This window comes from Frieseomelitta varia, unplaced genomic scaffold, assembly GCF_011392965.1.
Source record: "Frieseomelitta varia isolate USP_RPSP 00005682 unplaced genomic scaffold, Fvar_1.2 scaffold_912, whole genome shotgun sequence".
Classification (NCBI taxonomy): Eukaryota; Metazoa; Arthropoda; class Insecta; order Hymenoptera; family Apidae; genus Frieseomelitta; species Frieseomelitta varia.
The window spans coordinates 164,777-187,387 of record NW_025110715.1 but is presented as its reverse complement, the minus strand read 5'-3'; the positions used below and the strand labels follow the sequence as shown (position 1 = coordinate 187,387).

At 33.1% G+C, this 22,611-nt stretch overlaps 1 protein-coding gene across 5 annotated transcripts in view; it reads left to right on the top strand.

Moving 5' to 3' along the window:
• LOC122537499 (fibroblast growth factor receptor homolog 1-like) overlaps nt 1-22,611 on the top strand; it is a 100,309-nt gene that overhangs the window by 68,357 nt on the left and 9,341 nt on the right. For all 5 annotated transcript variants that reach the window (XM_043670701.1, XM_043670702.1, XM_043670700.1 and 2 more), the window contains 2 exons: nt 21,003-21,341; nt 21,991-22,383. In XM_043670701.1, coding sequence (XP_043526636.1) covers nt 21,003-21,341; nt 21,991-22,383 — 732 coding nt within the window. The remainder of the gene's footprint in view (nt 1-21,002; nt 21,342-21,990; nt 22,384-22,611) is intronic.

Sequence of the window (22,611 nt, the reverse complement as noted above, 5' to 3'; positions counted from 1 at the left end):
TTGTGGACTTGGGTTTCTTTTTTCGATTTAAAAACCATTTCACGGATTTGAGTTTTTCAGAAAATTGAAAACTTTCAATTTCAATCTAGATATATCTAATTCCAAATTAATTTGGAATTTTTTTGAACCCGAGTAAAAATTTTTAATTAACAACGTCTCACAATTTCAGAAAATAGAATCAATAAAGTTTTTAACTTAAAATTAAAATCAGAAATTTAAAACATTCTATAATCTATATAATAATTATGTAATAATTTATAAATTATAATTATAATTTAATTTTATGTTTTTTATATGTTATAGTTGTACAGGATCAATTTTCAATTATCAATATTATCAGATCTTGTTCGAAAATTGTTTGAACTACTTAAATATAGTTGTAGTCTTATTTTCAAGAAATCAGCTTATTCGAAATCCACTGTCTGTTTGATAACGTCACAGACATTAACAAAAGCTACAGAAAACTCGTCACGTACATTTAAAATTCATCAAAAAATCGTAAATATTTTTCACGGAATGTTTTTAAATAAAATGACAACGCAAAATACCTGCATGCGCATCTCTAATCTCTTTCTTAATTCTCCTAATTTATGAAAATGAGTTTTTATTCTCGAATCCAATCAAGATTAAGAAATCTTGGTTCTATATTACAAATTTAATTTAATAATTAAGTAAAATAAATTTAAAAAAGATATGAAAAATTGATCATTCATATACTCTACTCAAGTTGTAGTACCGTTCAAGAGTTCAAAAGTTCTCGATCAAATACAATTTAAAAATCACTGAGATTTTTCGTCCAAAAGAATCCAATTGAAATTACCAATTCTGGTTTTCCATGTATTTTAAATAAATGCAACAAGTTAATACCTAAAGAGTTTCTTCAATGTTTTTAAATACTCTTGATCTAAAATTTGTTGCCAGTAGTTCTAGTAATTTCATTTTGAACAGTTTTAACCGACAGTAACAGCAACACACAAATCAATTTCATATCTTTTCCACAGCAGCAAACCATAAGATTAAATATGTAAAATGTCGACAATAAAAATATTAAAATGATAAATTCCAGAACGCGTGGACGTAGTGAAATCCTAATGAACACGTTTCGTAAGCCTGCGCCTCCATTACCAAAGTTCCATTAAGGTTTCCACGCAACAATGGAAACATCAGTTTCTAAGAAGCTGGTCAAAGTCGAATTTCACTGGCCGGCCGATGGAAAACACGGTCAACATCTGGTGAACAGATCCCGATGCGGGCCCTACGCGTCCTATTAAATGCTTTCTTCTTCAAACTGGGAGCCGTCGTTTCCTTGGAATTTCCGGCAATTGCACACGTGCGATCGTTAATAAGTAATAAGCAATTGAAACGAGAATAATTTATAATATTTTTAATAATTTATAATATTTTCTAGAAAATATAAAAATGTTTGGAACGTGCACATTTGCCACCACATTCACGATATATATTTTTATTCTTTTTGGATCTGTACAGATTTATTTCGCATTCGTGTGTATGTTCTTTCATATTACTATATCATGAAGATGAAATAGTGATCGTCGTTTACCCAATTTAATATTTAATACAAGCGAAATGCGGCGACACGAAGGAAAAGAGGAAGAGGAGGAACGAATGGAAACGGGCGAAATCAGGACGCGACCGATGAATTTACTTTCCGGCAAGTGAATTTATTGATAACAGGCCGAAACGCTCGATCGTTGCAACGATCCATATATATCCATATACGTATATACATATATATATATACATATATATATAAAATATATATATTATACGTGTGTATGTGTGTGTGTGTGTGTGTATTATTATGATTGAGCTCAATTGTCCAATTGGCCGGTCATTGAATGCCATATGCGCGGGCCAGGCTCGGCCCGTTATTAGCGGGGCCGGTCGTCTACACATGGAATAATAATTCTCAACCCGGTGTCGACCGCGTTTCCACGGGCCCCCGGCGAGGGCCGTGCGCCGCCGCGTACTCCTCCCGCGCCGCGAAAATGAGAGCCTCTGCCAATCCTTTGCCTATTAAATGCATTCAACAGGGTAATAGCGGCTGACATTACCAATTGGACAATGAAAGAGATGGCTGCAATGGAGCGCGATTTCTAAAGGGGGAGAACCCGGTGGCTGAACGCCACCGAGGATTTTTCGTCAGGAGCCGAAACCTCTCTCGCGAAACAGAAGATCGTCCGTCCCCGTTTGTGACTTCAACAACAGCCGGAACAAACGAAAAACCTGTTGCCGATGTTTTCTCCTTCCTCTCCCCGGATTTCCTCCCTTCGCGGCTCCGACTTGGAACATACGGGTACTTTCGTCGAGGTCAATATATTTTGTCAAAATTTCTGTTTGGACAGGGGCGTTATTTATTTCAATTATTGTTGTCGTTTAGGATTAGAATGATTTGTGCTCGGAGTATATTTTGCTGGTTGTTCTAGTGTCGATTATTTGCATCCTGGGAGGTTTATCTAAGAAATTTCGTTGCTTAACATAAATTTAAGAATGTTCTCTTCGCCTTCTTTCAGTGTTTCAACATTTTTGCAAAAGGAGGATAATGAACCATCTAAAAGTTCCTTAGTCTCGATAGTATATTTGAAAAAAATCAAGTACTCTTGTACATTGTAAGAAATACACTGGTCTTCACGTTTGGTTACTTTACCAATACTTTCAAAAAATATTTTTGTGCAATACGATTACAAATTTAGTTATTTCACCAATAATACAACTAAAAAAAAAAAAAAAATCAAATATCATACAAATGTAATACAAGAAAAGAAACCATCGATCTTCGCACATCGTCTGAAGAATCGGTCACTCCTACACACAGTCCAATACATCAACATACATATAGTCTTCACGTTCGGTTATTTTAGCCGGCACTCGACTACACAGCATTTAATCACTCGCTCCCTGCTCCATCCAAATATAATCCATACGAGCCAATGAACAGACGCAACGCCTAACGTAGAAACTCGTCGCTCTCGGAAGAACAAGCTAGGCAAAAGCAACGAAAGCATACTTGACCTCGGCCAAAGCCACTGCAGCTTAATTACGATTGTCTGGCATCGAAGGGCTGCGTACGCTCATTAAGATAGCAGCCGGTCTTGAGCGCAGTGTCCCTTAATCTCTCGAAAGGGATCATCCTTTTTAAGGTATAATTATGCAGCCGGGATAGACCTATAGTGCTGCCCGGACTGTTCGTTTTGTACCTGACCAGAAGCCCCAGAAGGCAGTTGAATCTCCCGCCGTCAAACCGTTCAACGTTTCCATCTGTCAGACCTTATCTGTGCTTCTCTTTCTCTTCTTCGTCTTCTTCTTCTTCTTCTTCTTTCCTTCCTTTTTTCTTTTCCAAGTTTCGTCTCATCCGTGGCTGTTGTTTTATATCAAACGGACAAGAGGGAGATCCCCGAAGACTAGCGTGGAATCTTAATTAGAACGTCCAACTCGTCTGGAAACGGGACGCGAGTTCGACTATCTGGTCCAACTCGCCTCCTAAATAGATGCACCCAGTCTTTCGGAACGTCTCAATCTGCCTGCCCCTTCTTTAGAACTCCTTTCACGTGATGCGACAGGATCACGTCAAAGGAGTTTAGTATAAGGGTACACTTGTTGCGTTTGGAGGATCGATATCTTTATCTCTTTTCAGACTATATTTGTTATGATTGAAAATGTCGTTCGAAGGAAAGGATGTTGAGATTCATAAGGTTAGATGCATTTCTGCTACTTTAGATATTTATTACTTCTTAGAGTATACTCGTTGTTACGGTAAAAAATGTTGTTGCTCGAAGAAAAGGATAAAAAAATCTGAAAAAGTTCTGAAATGCTCACCAACGCGTCTATTTTATTACAGAATGGTTCGTTGAGACAATAATTAAAAAGATAAGGTGAAATTAATGGTGAAACGTGTAAACTAACTAACGTTATGTCGACTTGAAGCTAATGGTAATTGGTTGTCAAGCAAGTGAACTCCACACTCCAGAAAATATGTAAATTATATAAATAGGGATTAAGTCGAAATTCGAGATTCGAGACCCCCGATGAAATTGAAATGGAAATGGTAGTATTCGAATGTACAGTGTATATATGTAAATAAAATAAAATGACACAAACATATTGAATAAAGACGTTGTGTGACACACAATTGGAGTAAAAATTGAAATGTCGATGACGATTGTTGATTATTTCATCGTTGAATAAGAATGTTAAATAGACATTTGAATTTTGAGAAGATCCATTTTATATAATACATTTTACAGATTTATCAGATTTCTTGGAGAACGAAATTATTTTAGATTAAATCTCAAAGATTTCAGATGTCTGAGTTGAATTGAATTCTTATTATAATTTTCTTTCGAATTATTCGAATAAATTTACCGAAATATTTTATTTCTAGGCACAATCAACAAACGATGAAAAATGTTTAACTAAATAGAGGAATTATTAATGAAGAATTTTAGATATTGAATTTTCTAAGATGTGAATAAACATAATTATACATAAACTATAAATTTCATTTCTAAATATAATTAATTACAATTTCAATCTTTATTGTCAATATCATGAATGAAATACTTATATTTACTTAAAGAAATCTTCATTTTTTTTTCGAAATCCTAAAATACTCTGAATTTTTGATCAGGAATGTGTGACACTTCTTTGGAAGAGATCATTGCAAAACAGATATTGCAGAAAAAATAAAAACATAAAAATAAACAAAGAGACGTCGATTTTCTCCGATACTCCATTTCTCTGAGACATTATCAGCAATTTACTTTTTATCGATGATAATACCAAAGTCCCTGGATTATTTAAACGAGAACAATGATGCACCGTAATCGCGTTTGATCTTTGAGAATTTTAGAGTCATATATTACTGAGTTGAAACGCAGAATATTATTTCGTCAGAATGGCGAAGACATACATACGTATCGTGTTAATCTCGTAGTGAAGAAAGGCAAACTCGTAAAAGAATTATACGATCGATTTCCTCTTATCTAGTATTAATACGATCCTTATAATCTGCCTGACACAATTAATCCTTCTTAGGTTTAAATTTCATCTGGTTTTAGCCTTTTCCAGTGTCGAAACCAGAAAGAAAATTATTTCATTGAAAGGTGTAACTAATTCTATTGTTTCGCTCGATTGCTACGACTTAAAATTAATATAGGATTTTTCTGGCGTTATCGATATTTGTAATCTTTCGATTCGTAATTGACACAGTATTTCCTTGCTATATCAATAACTTTATTTTTATTCATTTTATTTGATACTTATGTATTTATTATTTATTTAATTGTGTTCAATATTATTTCATATTTATTTCAATGTGAAAGATATACGTTTCGAAAATACGAATTTAAAACAATTTATCGTTTTTAAACACGAGAATTTCCACGCGTTTTGGATGTGTTAATTAACTCTCTCTGAAACCCTTTACCTCCATATAAATACACGTTGTACAGCGCTCGATAGCTAATTTCTCATCGCATGCCCCACGATCCGTTTTCATCCCCTGGTTCTCAACCCCGAGAGAGACAAATTCCCCGAGTTTATCGACTCGTGTATCGTTCAAGTGGCCAGATTAATTCGCCTCGGAACGTTCTAATTTTTCACCTCGACTCGCGTGGAACAAAGAACTCGTACAAAAAGGGGAGGTAACAGAGGATTTGATGGCCTGCTACTACGGTATCGGGTTACGGTGATTCCACGCGGTCAGATCGTATCTCAATCGTCTTAATCCGACGATCTGATCCAGAGAACGCGGTCTTTTTCGCGTTCGGCTGACGCGGTGTACGATATTAATTCTACAAAGCGGCAACACGATACTTCTTCTTGAGATCCCTTTTTCTCCCTTCCCCACGTCCTTTTTTTTTATCACTTTTTCTCGCGGAACCGGAGGATCGATCTTCTCGAGCAGCTTCTTGTTGAAGTCTCATCTGACGAAATTCAGTCTTCTTTAGTTTCGACACCGTTTATGACGCGTTCGTGCATTAACCTTTCGTGGGCAAGCAAAAAGTGTAAAACAATTCTGGATTACTTACTAAGGAAGCCTTTACAGTCGCCGTAGCTATCGAGAGTGATGTCACTTTTCTTTTCCTGTTTTCAATATCCGAAATATCTGACAAATGTATGTAGAATTTTGTGAATCACGTGATTCTACGATACACGATAAAATATAAAAATTCAATTCAAATTTAAATTCACGTGTATAATTACGTAAATAAATTCTCACAATACGAATTTCCCGAATTATTTGTGTCCATATTTTTATGTTTCAAACGAATGTTAGTCGCTATTTTACATAACAAGTGAATTAAAAGCTAACCGAAACCTTTCTATTTCTCCTTTAAACATTCGAAATTGTAGATGTAGGCTACTATGTTGAAATTTAATCGCAGAAAAATTGAAATTCAATCCCCCGTTCTTTTATCGGATGTGGGGATGCGATCCTCCGAAGAGAGTTTGCTTTAGTTAATGATAATTTCCATTTCAAACAGTTCTCAACCCTGTGCTAATGATGCTCGTTAGGTTAACATTATTCAACGTGAAGCCGGTAAATCTTTCTACCTGACAATCTGCTACCATTCTAAGCAATTTAATTATCGCGGCAGACATAAATCTTCGCGATTGAATCCGCTGCTTTTCTCGATACCAACAAACAAACGAGCCTCTCCTCGTACTGAAGTACTTTAACCGACCGCGTAGCAGCTTTCAAAGAACACGGAGAACGAGATAACAGGGAACAGCTTCTGCCTGGAAGGTGCTAAAGGGACGTGTAATTAAAGAAACATAAATCACCGAGCTGTCCTCTAGCTAGCCTTACAGTAATTGTCTCTTATTATAGCTCGACTCTTAGCTACTTTCGAAGTAAGTTGAAACTACTAAAAATTAACTTCTACCAAAGGATCCAATCTTGGAACTTCAACCTGGGCTTGTTAACTGTTCAGAATTGTTTCTTTGATTTATTCGAGTAATTTTTTAATATACTTTCTACAACACTGTTGACATTTCATTTAAATAGTCGAGATAAGAAATGATCTGAAGATGATTTATGACGAATGAAATTACAGAATGAAGTTTAATTTGTATTACAAACAAATGTAACATAAAATGCAGAATATATAACAGAATATTTTTGTAAAATTTAATAAAATATATATTTTTCAATATATATTATAATAATATATAGAAATATTATATTTCATATCGATCTAACAATACTAGGAAATTTCAATGAAAAATTACGAAAAACTGCTCGTTCTGATCAATCCAGTCTTAACAAAGTGTATTCATCTTGGAGTGAACGAACTCCAAAAGAATAAGAGCAAAAGAATCATTTACTTCGTCAAAATTCCTCTCAAAATTGACGAAGCAACGAAACGAAATAGATTTGTTGCTTGTTGACGTTCTCAGACAGATGAAAGAGCACGGTTACACGAGAACTTCTGAATATTTTTGGAGTGTTGTTTACGCGGTTGGATACGCGCGTTTCTACTGTATCCCTGAACAGAGTTATTTCCAAGTGTTTTCTAAAATACATGCGTTTCATTTCTATATAACTTACCTTCAAATTTTATTAACTAAAATGTTGCAATTTTAAAGATTCTGCCAGTGGGTTTCTGTCAGAGATTCAAGTAATTGTGAAATTCTAGTTCATAGTTTTTATTCGGAAGCCAAATTATTTTTTAATATCATCTGAATAATTACTTAATTTTCTAATAAATTTGAGAACAATCATATTTCTGTGGCCGTTCATTTATTTTTCTATTAATTAAGAGATAAAAGAACATTCATCACCAGACTGCGCATAAAAATTCATTTAAAAATCCAAGCATTTATGAGAAATTTGAACATCTACTCAATGCACTAGAATAGAATGTCTGTTAGTGACAGATGAGCTTCCAGTTACTAACATTTCCTTCTGATGACATAATATTCGAATATTAAGATACATGGAAAATAGAGATTCGCAAAAAGGAAGCTTTGCTTGTATCATACAATCATCCAAAAATTCACAAATGTTCAATTAACGTATCTTTTAGAGTATCACGAGAAGGGTGTGTATCGTATCGTCCTACGATAGCTTTCACTATACATGTATAAACAGCGAAGAATTTCGTTCGAAAAATTCAGCTTTTTCGTATTTCCGATCGTTTGCACGCGAAAACAAAAACTACGGGCGAACATTTGAGCAGTCAGCCAATTACATACCTTTCTCCTAGTGAAATCGTCGACGAATTCGAAACGCTAAAACGCTAACGCTAGATAGAAAATCAGCGGGAAGCACGAAGAAGGGCGGCCCGTTTCAGAAATAGACGCGTGTCTGGTGAACGTGCACGGATTTTGTTTCCACGTTGCTGTTAATGCTGTTGCATGTTGGATCACGTGCACGCGCGTTTCCGCCAGCGTGGTGCCACGCGTTTCACGGTGTATTTGAGGAGATTAACGCGCGACTCGGCGCGGCGCGGCACTACGAACTGTTCGTCACGGGCCTGTACTCGAGCCGATACAGGGAGAGAAAATTACTTTCGTCACGAAAGTTCCATTCAGGTGCGAAAATGTGGGACTTTCAATTGAAAGATACATTTTTAATTCGGATAATTATATACTACTGAGATTGATGCGAATTTCTATTTTTCTGGAAATAATTTAAAAGATAGAATATTTATGAGAAGTGTCTGTTTCCTCTATTTATTGTCCAAAAATATTTAATATGATAGGTCTTGTGGATATTTTAGATACATATTATATTACGTATTTCATTAATAATTTTATATATCTATATGTAGTATGTTTCTGTATCTTTCGATTTCCCATAATTGTACAAATTATGTTTTAATTAATTAAATTATGTTTTACTTATACTATAGTTGTTTAGTTATATTTTATCGACTGTCATTTAAATGATATTAAATTTATTATTTATAAGATTGGATGATAATGAAATACAAATATACAAGGTAATTCATAATAATTTGAAAATTATTTCAGGTGTGCAAATTATGTGAATCACCTTGTATAAAAAATTACGTAAACCAGCTATATTAGTTAATTTAAAATATTATTCTTATTTAATTCCATTGATTTTTAAAGAAAAATTTAATCAGTCCAAAAATATTAACCCGTTAAAGATCAGGCAATGATTTATTATTATAAATATTTCAATTCTAAATCTCATAAAATTGTAAAATCTAGATGGTAGAAAGAGTTACGAAAAGAATATTGTGGAAAATCCTGAAATTATATTTCATAATTATAATATTGGAAAATTGTATACCATGATACAAATTAATTAAAATTAAATAAATTAAATAAATTAATTACAAGTTAAATAAAATTTGCAAATGAAATATAGAAACGTTTCTTAATGGGTTTTTTAATTATACTATAAACATAATAATGTATTTAATTATACTATAAACTTAATTTAATTATACTATAAACATAACTTGTTTAATATTGACTAATAACAAATAATGTTTGTTTAATATTGACTAATAACAAGAATTTATAAAAATTAATTACCTGTGTTGTCGTATTTAAAATTATCATACCGAGTCGTCAATCTTTTATGAAAATCTAATCATCAATAAAATATTATTCCTGCATTATGTAATTTCTAACAAGTATCTACAATTCTCGATTGTGTGTCACCATTTGACTTTAGCAAACATTTAATGAACATTCTAGCCGCACAATTACGTTAGAAAATAATAATCATTGGACTGTGGATTTTTATGCATTTATAGGTATAAATTAAAATATCTGTATTGACAATCTAAAAATAGGATAACTGCTTTTTTATTTATTGATATCATCTCTCTATTGTGTAATTTCTAACAAGCAGTTATTTCTGAGAAATTTTAAATGCACATACAATGTAAAATTCACAATAATAGGTGCTTTCTGTAATTACAATTTGGAGTATAAAATAATTGCAAGGTTCGATGCAAGAAGGAACTGTACTGCAAAATATTGAAAAATGAAATTTTTTATTAATTCCGGCATCTCAATTTATTATCTCTTAGTTAATTAGAATTAGTTATTATCTCTTAATTTATGAGTATTTGAAAAATAAAAAAAGGAATAATTGCGAAAATTTTATTGTAATCCTATCTTTCATGAATGATCTCTCTAGAGTTTACAAAAATTCTAGATTTTTAATTATGCTCTCAAAAATATGAATTCATATTTCTGAAAACATAAAAATCCACAGTTTAATTATCACAGTTAACGATCAAATTGTATATTCAACATTCAATAAGCTGACTCACCATATAAGAAGTAAATAGAACCATGGGATCCAAGTAAATTGAAATTGAAGTACACACAGATTTCTTAGATTTCTTGGAGCCAGGCCATTATAACTATTTGCGAGTGGTATCTGGAACATTGATACAGTGTGTTAAATTAGTTCAAGTAGCCGTAGTGAACGTAGCTTTTTTTTTAAAGGTGAGGATAGTCGAAAATAGCTCGTTCGTATAAATAAGAAGAAGAGTTGTTTTGAGTTCATTAACATAGTTGTAAGAGTATATTGACCGAGGGCCGGCTGTAACGAAATGCCATGCCGATTCTAAACAGACGCTAGTGTGTCTGGAAATTGTAAGCTACGGCGTAAACTATCGATTTTGATTGTTTCTTTTACGATGTTCGGTCAAGCGCTCTCTCTATCTCTCTCTCTATGGTGTTCTCTGGTAGTAGATTAGTTTCTTGTAGAATTCGTTCCAAAATTAATACCGAATCAAATTCGTAGCATGTTGATACATTTGTTAATTAATATTCATTTTTTAAAATATTAATCATACAGAAATGGTGGAATGTTATTATACATTAATATGAAAGGCTTTTTTTATAAACAAAAATTTGAATAAATTATTAGCGTCAGTTTTTTCGGATTTAGAAATATTTTGCAATAATGTGTATAATAATCGGAGCTTTTAATCAGTCAAAATTAACAAAAAAAAACACCAACGTATTTTAGAAAAATAATTTTTTTAATTTGATCTCATATTTTTATTGGAAAAGTACAGTATACTATGAATGAACAATTAGAACAATTAATACAAGCGAGAAGAACAGATAATAATAAAAATAAAAGATAATGAAAAATTTTTATTCGAAACAAAAATTTGAAGATTATTTTACATATATGTAATAGGTACATTTTAAACATTATGAAGAGACAATTTTATAAATAAATAAAATCAAAATTGTACATGTGAGTTACAAATAATACTGCTAACAATAAATTTCAGTTCAAATATTGATTTAAGGAGCAAATATTGTTATGTATTTCTGGGGAAAAAAGAGTTTAAAAGAGAAATAATACGAAATGAAACATAATTCTATAAAATGAATGAAATATGTATTCAAAAAGGGCAATAAATAAATATTATCAGTGCTGAGATAAAATATATATAGATACATAGGTATAATATACATCTCAGAATTGTTACTAAATTGTTAATATAAAAATGTCTAGTCAAAAATACCATTCTTAATAGTCGATTTAAATTTTCGACAATAATACAATTAATTTTGTATAACATCGAACTTTTGAGTACTCGTTAAAAATTACAAAAAGCCTAAACGTTGTGAATAAGAAATATGTAACAGACCAAGAATCCATTCATCTTTAAATGCATAATCTAACTTTTGATATAGATATTTATTCAATATATTGTGATATATCACCTTCTTCGAATTTATAATAAGTAAATGACTTATTTTGAACATCGCATCATTATCCATAGAATATTCTAATATTCTAATAAGTATTAAACACTTAAAAAGTTATAGTCGCATCGCGGAAGCGGATCAACGCGCAGTCGCCGCCAGCCGCGCGAAACTTTCAAATTAATTTACGAGCGACGCGCGCTATTCCCGAGCCAGCAAGTACTTGTTTACAAGCTGCACGAGCGAAAGCTATGTAAAGAAGGCTTTTTCAAACAATTCAGAGATTTATTGGACGGAATTAATGCCCCGTGCGATCGTTACATCGTTCGATCGTTGTCAAAACGGTGCCTTGACCGATAATTATTTCCAACAATCCCGCGCCGGTTAATTTAGCGGAACGAACGGAGAACACTACAGCATACATAGAGATTGAAACTAACGGTCGTAAATTACCTGAGCCAACCTGGTTGGTAACCAACGATATTATTATTGCACGTATCGCATCGCTTCCGGCGCAAATCTCACAGCTCTGGCCAGAGCTCCAGATCGAAAACCATGTTTTCTTATCATCTAATTCCGTTGCTTGCGCAGATCGCGTAGTTTATTAAGCGCGAAATTCGTGGAAGTTTGAGAGATCGAAGTGTTCAGTGATTATTTTCGTATCGGCGTTTCGTTTTTATCTTCTCGAACCTGCTATATCTGGAACGTTTACGTAGCGACGATTTATAATTTTATAGATTTTTGTAGAATTATAAAAATATCTTCAAATTGTTACCTACAATAAACAACTTTCGCGTGTAATTTCAAATTTAAAAATTTAACGAATTATTAATTCGAATTTGATCAATTTTAGTCCATGCAAATGTAAATAATTGTGATATTATTTATTTTTAATGGAATTAAAAAAGTTTGTATACTTTAGTAATACACTTTAATATATTTTATTATTAACTGATATTAATAAGTATTAATATGGATTAATATTCTAAAATGACTATTATCATATTATGTTATAACCATATGAAATTTTATATGACGTACTATTTTTTGAAAAAGATTTGTCACGTTGCGCAACTCTACGAAAGTGGAATTTAAAGAGTCACTATTAATATTTAAAAAACACTTTAATCATAACGTAAATACTTTGAAAACTTGAAATTAAACGCTATTTTCTCTCCTGTAAAAATCTTTTCACGGCAGAGGCAAAAGGAGAAAAAACGAAAGAAAATCAACCGTGTAACGACACCATAAAGAGATGCACATCCCACCCTAGTCACGAATAAATAAACGTGGAAGCTCATCCGCGTAGACAAACGAGGGATATTTAGGTCCCTGCCATTAACTAAATGGCTAATGCCTCCCCCCAAACGAAGCCACTATGATTTCTCACGTCCCATTCTAGCTATCTAGATCATGCACGCGATCAATCATCGAATTTGTTCTTTAGTAATTGTTAATTCAAACGTTGAGCAAGAATTATTTCAAATTATCTTGAAAATTGAGGAGATTGATAGGATGAGGTATATTTATTAGTGAAGAGATTGTAAAATTGGATCGAAATAATCAATTTGAAATAATAAATAATTTTAGCTTGTGCTATGTAACAAAGAAAGGTGATCGACAGACAAATCGTGTAAATCGTACGACATCAAGTTCGTTTTAAAATAATTAATCCTTATTCGTGTTTACGTATTTAATTTGTATTACATCGTAGAATATCAGCGATAATTTATCATGATACCATAAATTCTTTAATTTCTTTGAACACTAGGATTAGTCACTTTGTAATTTTCCCTCGGAGTTTTATGAAAATTTGAATGATTTTGAATATATAATTGAAAGCTCGTTTTTTTATTGTACTATTCTTTGCACTTGAATTTTCCAAATACAAGATGCTTTATACCTTAATCGTTGATAATTCTAGTATTAATTTCATAGAATCCAAATGAAACAAGTGACAATAATCCTCACATATAATAATAGTCACAATATGAGAAAACCGGATTTCGCAATTTATGTCGATTGAAAAAGAAATTGCAAAAAAAATGTTGCATCAACATTGATAACATTGATGAGTTAATGGTATCTTTTACACGAAAAAAGTAAAATTCAAACTGCAGTTAGCTCAAGCTGCTGAATTTTACTTAACATTCGATATCAGCATTTCATTGTACATTTAATAAATTTTTAACTGATAATTTTCAGAGTATAAAGTGCAGGAAAAGATACAAATCAGAATTAAGCGGTCTATTTCGAAACGTAAGCTCACAATCAGCACTGTTGTGATCGGCCGTGACGCGACGATGTCAGACAGGGATCAGATCCCTCGCTAGAAATTGCTTACGCGGATAGCCTTTTGTCTGAGTAAACTTGCCAGAAGCAGCGGGGCTTTCGCGCGACGAGAATCTAGAAAGAAGAAAGGAGAGAGCCGAGAGAAAAGACAAAGAAGCAAGACCCTCGAAATGTTGATCGCTATTCCTGGCGTCGTTTGTATCGAAACAGATGGCTCACGTGCCATTTGCACGTAAAAATGTGAAATATTCCAAAATATACATAGAATGCTCTCTAAAAACATTCAAACGCGTAAAATAATTTTAAAATTTAAAACATGGAGGTCTATCCATACATTTCAATCAATTTCACAATTTACAGTAATAATTGTACCAATTGCCAATGAATAATTCATAAAAAGAGATCATTATAATTTTGAAGCGTGAAATCTGTACATTGACAGTCGTAAGTTAATTTTTTTCGAAAATGATCTTACGTAGAAGATAGAAAAGCAAGGATACCTGTTTCTCAAAAATTGTAAAAACGTGAGAAAATTTCTTCCGTGATTAAATCTGTAGTCATTTTGAAAATTGAAGTCATGTTTCTGCAATGACCCCTCAGAACTTACTATACGACTTTTCTTTCATCATTTTATTGAACGTTGAATAATAGAAATAAACGACAAAAATTCAAGCAATTCTGACATTTAATCCCAATATACAAAGTTCAATAAAATGGTGAAAGAAAAATTGTGTAGCAAGTTTTAAAGGCTCGATTATGGATCTAGTCATAAGAACATTTTTCTAATGCTTCTACGCGCATTTAAAATTTCACAATTTTCGAGAAAAAAGCATTCATTTAAAAGAAACAAACTCATTATTGTTAAAGTATGTAGGTTTCACACTTTTTTAAAATGAAATCAAATTGATAATTATATGATTTTTTTTTTTTTATGGAATTATATCAGTTTAAAGTATCAAAAATTTTTCATTGTCGTTAGTACAATTTATCATATATTCGCGACAAGTCAGGGATTCCTTGCAAAACGCTTGAAACGTGTCCGCAATTAGCCGCGTTGAAACGTCTATTTATCATCTCATCTTTAGAAACGTAGCAGCGAATTCCATCTCGCCCACCATTTCCTGGAGTCGATGTTCCTCCAAGTAGTTCAGACTGGAGCTACTTCAATTCCATCCCGGTCTCCTCTTGGTTTCTTCATTTCTTTTGTCTCCGTCATCCAAACATCCTCAGTATTCGTGTACAAACGACTAATTGTCCGCGCCGAGAGCTCTCTTTCTCTCAACGGAAGTTCATCGAGTTTATTGTCTTTACCAGTTCCGTTCCCGCTTGTTTTTTTCATTTTTTTTTTTTTCCCTTTCGGACACGCGTCGCCACGTGCTTCTCTATGCTTGATTTTCTCTGCGACGTTTTCGAATTGTTTGATCGAGACACAGACAGGGCAAACAGACGACTTGTCACTTGGGTACTTGCACCGTTTGTCGTTTTTTACGTCAACACGTTCGTTGCTGCGTGCGAATTTCATATATTTTTCACTGACAATGAGAGCCATTCATTTCAGAAATGAAATATTGGGCTGAATCAAAAAGTGATTGCATTTTTAGCTAATAGATGGACATAATGTATATCTTAAAATGTAACTAACTTCATTTTAAATCGCAAATTCATTCTGTAATCTGATGTTTGATTGTTCGAGCTTGTTTTAAAAAAAGAAAATGCAAGAAGATCAAAGAAAAATATTTTCCCCGAAAATTCATCTGACGTATATGGCGAAAAAAGCGTTCAAACTACGACAGTGTCAGAATTGGTTTGCTAAATTTCACTGATTGATGTGGATATCGTATAAATTGTTCTTGGAACTTTTTTTTTTTGTCGAAAGAGATCAGAATCTTTTTGAATCATGAAATTGCCTGGAAGATGGGAGAAGGTAATTGAACAAAATGGTCACATGGTCCAACAATTTTTGTTTCTCATAAAAGATTCGTCTTTAAAAACTTTGCACACAATAAAAACACAGTTACTTGTTGGCCAATCTAATACATTGATTAACTCTATTAATTGAAACGTGATGATGTTACGAATATCTTTTAAGAACATGCACTTTGGGATTTACGATTGTCATCAGTAATTTTAATGACAATTGACGACAGCCAAATGTAACCAAACGAATTTTTAGCTGTTGATAATCAATAACCAGGAAAAAGTCCGAGTGATTGATAATGATAATCGGGAAGAAATTCAGATCATTTGTGTAGATTACATTGTAATCATAATTAAATTTCTGTCGTCGATGATGGTTACCGGATTAAACTTGAAATTTATTGATCCCCGAACCTAGATCAAATGTCAGAATTAATCAAAAATTGATTAATTAATTTACTCGATGACTTTTTCTAAAAAATGGAATATTACAATTTCAGATTTCTAATTTTACTTATTAAACACTGTAAGAAGTGTTGCGCTTTATTTCTGCATATTATAATACTTGCATTCTGCATCTTTTTGCACCTTCAACTAGATCAAATGTCAGAATTAATCAAAAATTGATCAATTAATTTACTCGATGACTTTTTACAAAAAATGGAATATTACAATTTCAGATTTCTAATTCTACTTATTAAACACTGTAAGAAGTGTTGCACTTTATTTCTGCATATTATAATACTTGCATTCTGTATCTTTTTGCACCTTCAACTAGATCAAATGTCAGAATTAATCAAAAATTGATCAATTAATTTACTCGATGACTTTATCCAAAAAATGGAATATTACAATTTCAGATTTCTAATTCTACTTATTAAACACTGTAAGAAGTGTTGCGCTTTATTTCTGCATATTATAATACTTGCATTCTGCATCTTTTTGCACCTTCAACTAGATCAAATGTCAGAACTAATCAAAAATTGATCAATTAATTTACTCGATGACTTTTTACAAAAAATGGAATATTACAATTTCAGATCTCTAATTCTACTTATTAAACACTGTAAGAAGTGTTGCGCTTTATTTCTGCATATTATAATACTTGCATTCTGTATCTTTTTGCACCTTCAACTAGATCAAATGTCAGAATTAATCAAAAATTGATCAATTAATTTACTCGATGACTTTTTCCAAAAAATGGAATATTACAATTTCAGATTTCTAATTCTACTTATTAAACACTGTAAGAAGTGTTGCGCTTTATTTCTGCATATTGTAATACTTGCATTCTGCATCTTTTTGCACCTTCAACTAGATCAAATGTCAGACTTAATCAAAAATTGATCAATTAATTTACTCGATGACTTTTTCCAAAAAATGGAATATTACAATTTCAGATCTCTAATTCTACTTATTAAACACTGTAAGAAGTGTTGCGCTTTTACTCTATTTCTGCATATTATAATACTTGCACTCTATATTTTTTTGCACCTCGTGAACGCGTGAAAATCCGAAATCTGTCTATAATTCCGTGAAGATCGTCGAACTTGAAGGAGGCAAGGGGAGATTATAGCCGAAATGATGGCACGATGGCGAGACGCGGTGGAGAAAGGAGAATCGCTCGAGACACCCTCTCGACAGATCTCTAAATTTAGTCAGACGCGTTTTACCGACGGGGGAGAAGAGGACGAATCGACGTCGGCACAACGAGCGGAGAGGAAGAGGACAGACGGGGATCGGACGTGGCTCCAGATGAAACGTCGCGACGTGTCGGAAGGGACAGTGTCGCGATTTTCGCCTGGCCGACGTCCAAATTGGCGACACCTCGATCGGAGATCATGAATGGGAGGACCTGGTAAACGTCCTACTCCCCTGGTTTGATTCTCGTGAAAGAGCGAGAATCGAGCCAAGTCCCCCCACGGCTTTTGCACCTGCGGCGAAGCCTAACCGACGCTCAAGGTCGAGAAATCGTGGAATAATGCCGACTTTCTGATCACGCGGTTATTTTAACGATCTGCGTACTTTTCAGCGTGTCCAAAAAATCGTCGATATTTTAATCTGTTGTAACTTCGTAGAAGAAAAGAAAAAATCGTGACCTGGTGTCATTTTAAAAAGCAACATTTAAATACTTTGACGCTTCTGAATTCGTTTTCTTTTTATCCAGTGATGTTTCTACATTGTGTAGCGAGTGAGAAAGTGAGGATACTTTTGTTTTCGAAAGTTGTTGAAGTTACTGATATTGGAGGATTCTTTTTGCAAGCAGACTCACCATGATCTTGAAGATTGAAGTTTCCTGTTCGCAACGAACGCTTAAAGCTTGCTACATTAAACTTTGAATATTCAAAGATTCAAGAAATCCTAATTCTCAGTTTCTTGCATTTCATTTGTAATGCAGTTTCATTTAGGTTCGAAGATTATTTTTTCTTTCTGATTATCTTGTAATCTTTCTGAATCTCTACTACAGTATGTTCACAATTAAGTAAAAATTATATAGAATGTTAGATAGACGGGGAGTATTTGATAATAACAAAAAAAAATTCCTACAATTAAATGAAGCAGCACGATGCATAGGTCGTGAAGAGAGGAAAAAAAAAGATCAAAGCTCGCATGACAAATGGTATCCATGAAATTGAGTAATGGAACGTCACTAAAGATCATTTTTCAATTACAAATCTCTGAACAGCTAGTATTTTTAACGATCGAGGAAATATCTTGAGAATAGCACGTGTGTGTATAGGTGCGTTACGTTAAAAATGAAACGTTTGACTGACCAGAATAAAGAAACGACCTACTATTTACAATACAGAAATACTCTAACATAAAACTGTTAAACCTGAAAACTTGTTAGTCGACTAAAATTAATTATTTTCAATATGAGACAATTTATAACATTTTCAATGTGAATCAATTTATAAGATTAATTATTTTTAATATGAGATATTAAATTTATCACGCCATTCGAACTATTAATTAATCAGTAATAAATAAGAAAGTACAAACGATATTGCAATAATCATGTGGTACAACGATGCCGGCAATTACCTTATCTAGTAATTATAAACGTAGAAAAAATTTAGAAATAATAATTACAAGGCCGAGGCAGCTGCAGCTAGTTGCAGAAAGAAAGAAAAAAGATCCATCGACGGTCTAGTAAAAGAAAACAAAGCTTTGGTAATTAAATATTACCAGAGAGGATGGAGAAAATAAATTTCTGAAATTACACGGTTAATATCCATTAACTACGGTTAACGAGTAGACGATAGCCAAGACAAGATTCTCGTGACAACTGGTAAGCGGTTACGATCGATGGTCGATGGTCGAGAATTTCCTTGGAGGTGGAGAAAGGATGAAATTGATGGATCAACCGGTACAGGTAGGATCATGTGTAACGTATTGTAAACAAGCTTTAGAATCTAGAAGTTTCGAACGAATATTTTAATTTTTCGAAATTAATAATAAAAAAAATCCCAGAATATAAAAATAAAATTGCCTTCAGTTGTCAGGACATATAAAATGAAACAGAACGATTAAAATTCAAAAATAGATCGATAACATCCGTCGAGAAAAGATGAGACCAAAAAAGTAGTGTTTCTTAAATGAACTTGAATATTTAGAACGTGGCAACGTTGCAACGACTTCTTCTTAAAAGAACTGGTTTCGAATTGCAAAAGAAGAAAAGAAAAAGGAGAATGAAGCTTCTAATCAAGCTTCAGTCACATTGGAAAGTTTTGAAAAACATCTTATGAATCTGAAAGGAAACAGAACTAATGAACTGATATTTAAAAGTAGACTTGAATTCTGTCTTTAAATTAAACGTTCTGATTTTAAATTTTATCACGTAATTGCATTTATGAACGACACAAACCCCTCTTAAAAATGCTAATTACGATTAACTGAAAATTCAACATGAATCCCGAAAAATCCCCAAAAAAATTTAATAACATTTTCTTCATACCCAAATAATCTTCAGAATATTATTCGTGCAAAATGGAACTTTTACATTCGAATTAACTTGAATATATGTAGAAATCGATTCTATCGCTAGACGAAGTGGATTTCTATTTTTGGAAAGGTTTCACGCACTATTTGAATCCAAAAGAATCGACATGGATGATCGAATCGCGTGCAGCGATTCCCCCGTGCAATTTTAGCGGTATTTATTGCAAGCAGAATTCGTGGAAGAATCGAATTAGAAGGCGCGGTTAGCCTGCCAAGCAGCCAAAAGCTGTCGGTTTATCTTTCGGTGAACTTGCTGCTCTCAGAGAACGCGTACGTGTAAGAGATATTTCTCGTCTCTAGTACTAAACAGAATCGAAACAGAATCCCATAGATAAACTGAAACATCTATCCCCAAATAGATATTTAACAATCTCCGCATGATCGTACAGTAAACTTGCAATTTCACCATGACTTGATGAAACATTGAACTTGAAAAATTTAAATAATCAGGGAATCACTGCACCAAACGATCGTTGAAAGAACATTTTACTGCAAAACGATCCTCTAGTTTGATAATTCTAGTATGATAAAATCTTATAAGTTTGTATAAGTGATAAAAATCTTATAAATCTTTGATAATTTCTACGATACTGTAACAGAGATAAGATCAGAAAAAATGATCGTCTAATCGTTGCAGTATATTACGAATGTTTATATTTTTGTAAATAAAAAACTAAAAAAATCAAAATCTGAGTTCAGAATTTAAATAGAAATTTGTTTCATATATTAAATATTATGCTTTAAAAGTTAAACATTTGTGTGTAAAATACGTGCTCTACTTTGAATATTTTATAGTTTTATGGATCTTCTTAATGTTAAATTTTCCAAAAATGAATAAATATTCATAGCATAACTCTAGTTATATAGCACTAAAAATGAAATTATATCTACTTTGTATTCAAAATAACCTACCATATGTAACATATATATATATATCTTTTATAATATTTTATTCTTATTGACAAAATAAGAAAACAAAATCTTGATTAAAAATAAGATCTGTTTTACTCAAAATAATTTCCCAAACAATCTTCCGTAATTCTTTGCTCTCGATCTGAAATATTTACTAAATTCGTAAAAGGGAAATTGTTTGTTTGAATCTACAGATCCAGATCATCTTGACACGGTGACAGTGTCGATCGGTGACAAATTAACTCTACGATGCCTTTCAAGTTCGAACGCGGAGACCACCTGGTACAAAAGCAACGAGATCTTCGAACCATCGTCACCAAGGATACGAATAATGAAACAATCGTTGAGGTTCAAGTACATCGAGCCCGAGGATGCCGATTCGTACAGTTGTCTGATTAAGTCGAACGCGACGCTCGAATGGAGAAACGTGACGATACGAATCGAATCGTTGCAGAACGATGGATACCAACACGAGGCCGAAAGAGCGGGGAGAACCGAGGAAGAGACGAACGAATTGGAAATCGAAGCAAGAAGTTAGTGCATTAGAGTTTTTAGTTTACTTATAGATCTAAAAACTTTCAATCTCTAGTGTTTTTAGTTATTTATTTATATAAAGTTACAATTTTTAAATTCCAGAGCTTTTAGTTTACTTATAAAATTTACCTAAAAATTTTCAATTTTTAAATTCTGGATAGGTAATAATCGCAATACGAAATTGATGCTGCAAGCATCGATAATAATATTCCTTATAGTTTCGTGCGTGGATTCTAAATAATTTCAATATCTTTGAAAATCACTAGAGAACAGAAGATTTCTGAAAATATCCTCCTTCTTCGAAAACTTGAACATTATAAAGTTAATCGAAGTTCCTTTTAGTAAAAAAAAAAATTCCAATTAATGAACAACCCCTTTTTTAAATATTAAAAACCTCCTTCAATTAATTTTAAACCATTCCATAATCCGTGAATATACCTTAAATTAATTGAAAAAATTCGTTCTTAAAACGAATACTAACAATATAGTAATAAAATATCATCCTCTTTTAAACATTACAAGTTTAATCTAACCTCTCTTTCTTCTTCCAATTAATTCTAAATCTGTCCACGATTCACGAATAAATCTAGAGTTAATTGAAAAAAGTTCATTCCCTAGTTCTAAATTTAATAAAATATACTGTTCCAGATCTGCCAGAAACACGATCGTTGCACCTCGACAGCGAAAACGTGGAGGCCGACCTGGATAACGAAAAACTAGAGAACGAGACCGCCGGTGAGCACAACAACACCGCCCCGGCGCGACCACCGTCCTTCAACAAAAGCGTGGAAATGCCAAACGTGGTGGTGAAACCAGCTGGCAACATGTTACGTTTACGGTGTCCAAGTTTTGGCAACCCAAGGCCGAACATCACGTGGTACAAGAACAACGAAGAACCGAAACGAACGCTCGGCACGGTGGTCATGTCCAAATGGACGTTCAGATTGGAGGATCTAGTGCCTGAAGACAGTGGCAATTACACTTGTGTGGTGTGCAATGAGCTAGGATGTATCAATCGCACGTCCAAAGTTGAAATTGTCGGTGAGTATCTCTCTTTTTCTTTCCTTTTCCTTCTCTCTCTCTCTCTCTCTTTATTGAGTAACGTAGTAGTACAATGTTTAGACTGCGGATTTTTATATACAGGGTGTTTCGTAACTTGTGGGACCCACTTCGGGAGCTGATTGTACGTCGAAAAATAATGAAAAAAACTCATATAAATATATGTCCTATCTGTCTTCGTTTATGAGATATAATGAATTTTCTGTTTTA